Here is a 7,334-nt window from a genome sequence, read left to right as displayed (position 1 = left end):
ATTTCACTTAGCATAATGTCTTCAAAGTTTATCCACATTGTAGCATATGTCAGAATGTCATTCTTTTTTATGGCTGAATAATAGTCCATCGTGTGTGTGTACCACATTTTGCTCATCCTTCCATCTGTTAATGGAAAATTTGGGTTGTTTTAACCTTTTGGCTATTATGAACAATGCTGCCAGGACCACTGGTGTACAGGTATCTGTTTGAGCCCCTGCTTTCAATTCCTTTGGGTATATTATGCCTAGGAGTTGAATTGCTGGATCATATGGTAATTCTATATTTAACTTTTTGAGGAACCACAAAACTGACTTTCATGGTGGCTGTCCCATCTTACACTCCCACCAGCAATGCATAAGTGTTCCAATTCTCCACATCCTCCTCAACACTTGTTATTTTCTGGGTTTTATCTTTTTTTTTTTTTTAAAGATTTTATTTTTTCCTTTTTCTCCCCAAAGCCCCCCGGTAGATAGTTGTGTATTCTTCGTTGTGGGTTCCTCTAGTTGTGGCATGTGGGACGCTGCCTCAGCGTGGTCTGACAAGCAGTGCCATGTCCGCGCCCAGGATTCGAACCGACGAAACACTGGGCCGCCTGCAGCGGAGCGCGCGAACTTAACCACTCGGCCACGGGGCCAGCCCCTGGGTTTTATCTTTTTGATAGCCATCCTAATGGGTATGAAGTGACATCTAACTGTGGTTTTGATTTGCCTTTCCCTAATGATTAATGATCTTGAGCATCTTTTCATGTGCTTATTGGCCATTTGTATATATATCTTTTTTGCAGAAATCAAAATCCTTTTTTCAAATCCTTTATTCAAATCCTTTGCTCACTTCAGAATTGGGTTGTTTTTGTTATTGTTATTGTTAAATTGTAGTTCTTTATATATTCTGGATATTAACCCTTATCAGATACAAGATTTGCAAATATTTTCTCCCTTCCCATGGATTGGTTATCTTTTCATTCTCTTGATAGTGTCCTGTGGTGCACAAAAGTTTTTAATTCTGATGAAGACCAATTTGTCTATTTTTTTCTTTTGTTGCTGTGCACTTAGTATCATACGCAAGAAATCATTGCCAAATTCATTGGCATGAAGATTTTTTCCTATGTGCTGCCCCCCAACGATTAAAAGCAGCAATCAGCAATCAGAACCCACAAGACTGATTTTTGGAGAAGAAGGTCCTTACTGCCCAGCCTAGCTCCAGCAAGCCACACTAGGAACATGGGGGGCTGTCCTGATAGCTGACTGCATGGGGCTGGGGTCTCATAGCCACTCCCAAGGGAAAGCTGCAATTGACCGAAACTTACCAACCTCTACATTCAGCTCTCTCCCCGGTGCTCCAAGTGTCTACTAGACCTGGAGATCCAAAATGGCTTATTCAGACAGCTGCTGCCAGTTCAGTCACTGGTTTGATGGAGGGATAGATCCCTGGAGCATCCTACGTATGCCATCATCATCCCTGATATCAGCTTTAGGTAACTAAGTTTTAACCAAAACGCTGTAAGTTTTAGCCCTAATACAAGTTGTCCCCTTCAAGAAATTCACACTGGCAGGCTGTAACTGATTCCACTGATGGTGCCACTTCAAAGGAGGCCCTTATCACCAATTCCCTTCTCTACAACTGCAGCTCTGGGCACCTCATTCCTGCAACTCCTGAGCCCCCTTTACTCTGTCCAAGTCAGAGGCCCTTTCTCGTCCCGCCCAGGGGCCAGCATGGGTGGCACTGCCCACTGGCGGCAGCTTAGGACAGACCAGGGATCTCACTCCACGGCCAGTGTCAGGGACGTGTCTTTGTTCTTTCTAAAGGTGAGGAGGGGAAATAAACATAGCTCATCTTCAGAACTGAATCAGGAAACTCTCTCTATTGCCTGCAGCTAAGACACGTTTTTCTAAAAAATGAAAACAATGTCCAAAAGGGTGGTTTGGGGCCTCTGATAGCATTAATTTTTAAATCAATTGCAAGCCCCTAAGTCTTTCATGGACTCACTTGGGAAACAAACCACCCCTCCTTGTAATGCTGGGGGTTCCACAGATTCTTTTTTTGAATAAAGATCGGCACCTGACCTTACAACTGTTGCCAATCTTTTTTTTTTTCCTGCTTTATCTCCCCAAATTCCCCCGGTACATAGTTGTATATCTTAGTTGCAGGTCCTTTTAGTTGTGGCATGTGGCACGTCGCCTCAATGTGGCCTGACGAGTGGTGCCATGTCCAGGCCCAGGATCCGAACCGGCAAAACCCTGGGCCACCGCAGCAGAGCACGCAAACTTAACCACTCGGCCAGGGGGCCAGCCCCTGCAGATTCTTAAATGGCTATCTTTCCATTGTGAGTCAGCCTCCCGACAGTAACTCTTTTCATTCAAACAAGATAGAGGAAGATTTTCTTAACGAACAAAAAAATTTTTATTTTCTGTTCTAATATTTATACAGCTGTAAACTCAAGGAATCACCCAATACTTATATAAATCTGGGAGAACAGTTAATAAGCACCTTCAGTGGTTTCCACAGTTTAAGGATTTACCATTTAAAAAATTTTAGAATGAATCTAGTAAAATGAATAAAGTAGTTATAAAAATTATACAAAACATGACAAATATTTGATATAAAAGGCTTGATATGGAATGATAAATATAAAAAGAAAGTGAAATTGATTTATGGGGTTGGGCTATATAAAAGACCCATGTGTTCCCCAAACCTTGTGTTCTTGGGGCTATATTTGCCTCTCAAAACAAACTCTAATTATTCAAGGAAAAGCTCTCTCCCGATTCAGGTTCCAGTGGGCTGGAGGGCTAAGTGTACTGAGGCTTGCAGGGGAGGGATCTCTCCCCTAAGGAGAAAGTCAGACAAATTCTTCCATGTCCTCAAGTATAACGGTTCTTTAGCAACATGGGCCATTTTCTCTTTGGAGTTATTTAAAAGTTTTTCTTATTGCTACTGTTAACCCTCCTCTAGCCTCTCTTCTTGGGTTTTCCATTCCTGCTCTTGATTAATCTCTTCGTGATGCTTTTCATTGACTCTTCTCTACCCTCTTACCCCAGTCTTCACTCACTCAAAATCCTTGTGCTCAGCTTTCAATCCAAAATTTCTATGTGTTAGGACTCCGGGAAGCAGTTGGTAAAAAGATAATACTAGCTATTCATATGGTCAGGAGATGTTTTCTAAACAAATGGTAGAAACATAAACATGAAATGTGGCCAATGGTCCCTTTAATCACACCAGTGAGCACACAAGGGTCTGGATCACGAGTGTAAGTCTTCAATTTGGCCCTCCTGGATTGTGTCTTCGGATGAGAATATAGCCAGCAAGGGCCACGGATAGAGGGAGAAACAAAGGAGAGGCAAGCTCATGGTTGACTGTAGACTGGCTCTCATGAGTGATCGCCAGAGGTGAGGGACTAGACGGGGGTCATCACTGGTACCATTCCCTGCCTGTGTCTCAGACGGGTCTTCATGAGGAGGCTGGACATGGGTGCCAGCAGTGGGGCCATGCTGCCCAGGAGACCAGATGCTGGGATCCAGGTGCTTTGGGGAAGAGGAATAACTTGGTAATCTTTGGCATAATTTAAGGCACATCAAAAGAATCCCTACCCTCAAACATCTGACTCTACACCTTGAGAGTCCTACCACTGGATACTCCTTCGATTGAAGCCTTTGACTACCAAAGGCTACAGCTGAAATGCCAATAAATCATTTGGGAGGGGCTACTCATTCTCATCTACCACACACCCATATGCCCCTAGGACGGGATGGATTGTGATCAAAAGGCAAGGCGCGCTTACTATAATGGGGACCTCGAGCAGGATGCAGGTGGTATGGAACTTGGGGGTAAAGAGCTACGGAAATCAGAGCACCAAGAGAAAAAGTGTGGGAGGGCTAACTCCCTCCTTCACTCACAGCCTTGCCTGGGTGGCCCTGGCTGGTGCGTTGAGCAGCTGACAGGACGGTAGCTCAGAGTGAGGCTGAGCTCATAAGGCCACAGAAGGGGGCAACTCAGGCCTGGGGGGGTTCTGCTCACCACTGGGGTGCTAAGGTTGGGGAAAGGTTCCAGAGCTCTGGGATGGGGCATATAACCCTCACTCGGGCTCTATAAGCTTATCTGAGAGCTGGGGTCAAGGGAGTTTTCTGTCTTTGTGTATGGGTAGAGACTCCCATTCCAGAAGCCCAGGGCATATGTTCTGGGGAACAGTGAGGGGAACGTTGTCGGGGCTCAAGCTGGGTTGACCAGGGCCTGGTGGCCACTCAGCCACCAGGTCAGACCGTTTTCAGTCTGGACCCTTTCAAGTAGGTGTTGCTGTGAAATACTTGGAGAGGGAACAAGGCACTTTTGTCTTCACTTCCGCTCGATACAGTCAACTCCCAGGGTGTTGTCAGGGCAACGGCAGGTCCTGCTTCCTGGGGTGGCCAAGCAGAGGTGGGTGCAGCCACCATTGTTCACTGAGCAGTAGTTGTGACCTGGAAAAGGCAGAAACCAGCTCAACAGCCATCTAAGTGTGTGGCCTCTGTATTAGCCCCCTTTTTGGTTTCTGTGAGGCCAGGCTTGTGAGGGCTCCAGGGGAGCAGGGAAGGCTGTACTAGGCACTCAGCTAAGCTTATCTACTGGCTGTTTCCTCGTCATTAAGGATTTGCCAGGTGGACAAAAACACTGATTTGGGGGCTATGCAGATTTACCACAAACACGACTAAACAGATCACAGGGAGGGCTGTCCAGCTCTGCTTCTAACAGCGAGGTGGAATTTTAAAGCACAAAGTACTCTCTATTTAGCTTGCCCACCTGGCTTCACACTTGACTTGGGGAGGAGGGAAGCCAAGAAGGGGAGCAGGTGGGAGGAGCGGTCTTGGAGAGGGAGCACACCACAGACTCCAGAGGCAGCTGCCCAGCTTCCCTCCGGCTCTGCCCCCACCAGCTGTATGACTTTGGGCAAGTGGCTTCAGTTTCCTTATTTATAAAATGAGCATAATAATGGCACCTACCTCCTAGGGTTGCCATGAGGATTAAATGAACTAACGAATACAAAGCTCTTAGTTAGTTAGCATAGGAGTTACCAGCTCACAGTAAGCACCCCATCCATGTTTGCAATTACTATTATTATTAATTATTGTTGTTGCTGTTAGGCCAAATGGATGGACTTTTAAAGTAGCAGAGATCCTGACACTGATGTCCCTATTTGGAACCTGAAGACCACATTCTTCTGGAATCAGCCCAAGAGTCAATCCTTTTCCTCTCTCATCCACCCACTTTCCACTTCATTCCCTAATGTCTTCTATTGAGTTATCTGGCTCGCCCACTAAATAATGAACACCCTGATGGAAGGGACTGTGTCTCACCTGCCATGTGATCAGCACTACTACAGGCTGTGGAGGTAGCAGCCTGGGTGTGGGCTCCGAGCCCCAGGGTGCCCTCAGCCCCTACCCAGGAAGAGCCTGGGTGAGTTACCTTGGGGACACTGAGACAGCGCGGTGGTGACGCCATACAGCCGGGTCTGCTTTTGGGGGTGGAAGGTATCCGTCTCTTTGGAAATAGCGAGATCTACAGCAACCACAGAATTCCTACAAAGCACCAAGGGGCAGAAGGTAAAAACACGTGTGATGCTTGGACTTTTCTCCCCAGGGCAGCCTCCTTTGTGGTTTTGGGGATAAACTGGAGGCCCTAAACAGATACACTGGCCTTGCTTCCTAGACACCCCTCCTGCCTCCCGGGCTGGATCAAGCCTGCATTTCTCTGGCTTCTTAAAAAAGGACAAAGATCAGCTAGCTCTCCCTGCCGGCTCGAAATTCCAAGCTGGGAAACCTGCCTTCTATACAGATGCCCCTGGCCACAGCTCTTGCTCGGTTTAACCACCCCCCGCCCCCCACCAGCCTGCACCTTTTGCAAGAAGGGGTGGGCAAGAAGGGGCTGTGGGAATATTGCAGTTTAAGAAATATAATGAAGTAGGGGCATGGAGAAGGCATGGAGCACACAGCCAAATGGCCCTGGGCCAGCTCCTGGGCGAAGAACAGATATGCTCAGGAAGTCCAACTTCACAGACTTGAAGCTGCCCATCTGGAAGCATCCAGATGATAGACGGCACCTCTGCTCCCCTGGGGGCCCTGCCCTCCCTCTCCTTCACCCTTGTCTCCCGTCTCCTGACAACCAGCAGGGTGAGGCAGACGGGGCATCTCTGGAGGTTGGAAGGTCAAGCCAAGAGGCCAGATGGGAAGGGCTCGGCCTCCAGAGACAGGGCGGCAGGGCGGGCCCCGGCCCCCACACTGCAGCAGCGAACGTACGTCTTCCAGTCTGTGTAATACAGATTCTTCCCATAGCTCGTAACAGCAAAAGGATACTGGAGCCCTTCAAGAACCTTGCGTCTGCTGGGCTGACTGGGACTCAGGCATTCCGCCCGATTGGTGCCTATGTGGAGAGAAAACAAGTCACTCATTGTTCATACAAGAAATGGCCCCTTTGTATCAAAAAACAAGAGTGACGAGGACGAGAATGAGAGAAATTCAGCATTACAATGACAGATCCTAGAGAACACATGAGACTTGCTCTTCAAAATCCAAAAGTTGTCTCCTCATCCTCTCTTGCCCCTGTCACTGGTCACAGTCACCTCGGTTCAGGCACACACACCTGATTGTGAAGGGGAGGCGTGAACTAAGGCAGAGGAACCTCACGTCGCTTCACCCATTCCCGGGCCAGCGGGGGACTTAGTAGGAACTGCGTCGTCTTCCAGCTCTTGCTCAAGTCCCCGTTCCCTGAAGCTCCAGACCCTCCCTCCCAGAATTGAGAGCCCTTAAGAAGTGCTAAACTGCACCCCTGGTCTAGCAGCTGTGCACAGCCTCGCATCAATGCCTGCACTATGACTACCGTAAGACCTGTGTTTTCATTTAACTGTGCGCGCTCTACTCCTTGTCCTCCCCAAGGGTGAGATGCAGTCCCTGCATCCTGCAAGGGACCTGACAGTGACTGGAACAGAGCAGGTACTCAATAGAGACTTGACGGATGTGTGACGTTCCTCCGCGACTGAGCATCCTGCCCACATTCCTGGCCAAGAGATACCCCAAATCTGCCAGGGCGAGGGCACACATCAGGACTGCATTACTTTATCTTCTTTTGCTTCAAGTCCTGCTAAGCCCTAGGGGATAAGCGGGAGCTGCAGGAATGTAAGCCATGAATTGCTTAATAGGGTATCAGGATGAGGACAGGCTCTAGGGGTCAGCAAACTTTGCCTTAAAGGGCCAGATAGCAATTATTTTAGGTTTTGTGAGCCAAAAGACAAAATCAAGGACATTATGTAGGCATTAATACTACCTTTTAAAATGTGATATTTAAAAATGTAAAAGCCGTATATAGCTGCTGG

The 7,334-nt window shown here is 47.8% G+C and overlaps 1 protein-coding gene across 2 annotated transcripts in view; it reads right to left on the bottom strand.

Moving 5' to 3' along the window:
• Positions 1 to 2,377: 2,377 nt before the first annotated feature.
• The window catches only part of NID1 (nidogen 1), a 77,637-nt gene continuing 72,680 nt past the window's right edge, over positions 2,378 to 7,334 (bottom strand). For both annotated transcript variants that reach the window (XM_001916503.6, XM_070264416.1), the window contains 3 exons: positions 6,262 to 6,385; positions 5,432 to 5,544; positions 2,378 to 4,449 (listed from right to left, as the gene is read on the bottom strand). In XM_001916503.6, coding sequence (XP_001916538.4) covers positions 4,328 to 4,449; positions 5,432 to 5,544; positions 6,262 to 6,385 — 359 coding nt within the window. In that variant the 3' untranslated portion in view covers positions 2,378 to 4,327. The remainder of the gene's footprint in view (positions 4,450 to 5,431; positions 5,545 to 6,261; positions 6,386 to 7,334) is intronic.

This window comes from Equus caballus, chromosome 1 (assembly GCF_041296265.1).
Source record: "Equus caballus isolate H_3958 breed thoroughbred chromosome 1, TB-T2T, whole genome shotgun sequence".
NCBI classification, from domain to species: Eukaryota; Metazoa; Chordata; class Mammalia; order Perissodactyla; family Equidae; genus Equus; species Equus caballus.
This window is presented reverse-complemented; position numbering and strand designations above follow the sequence as displayed.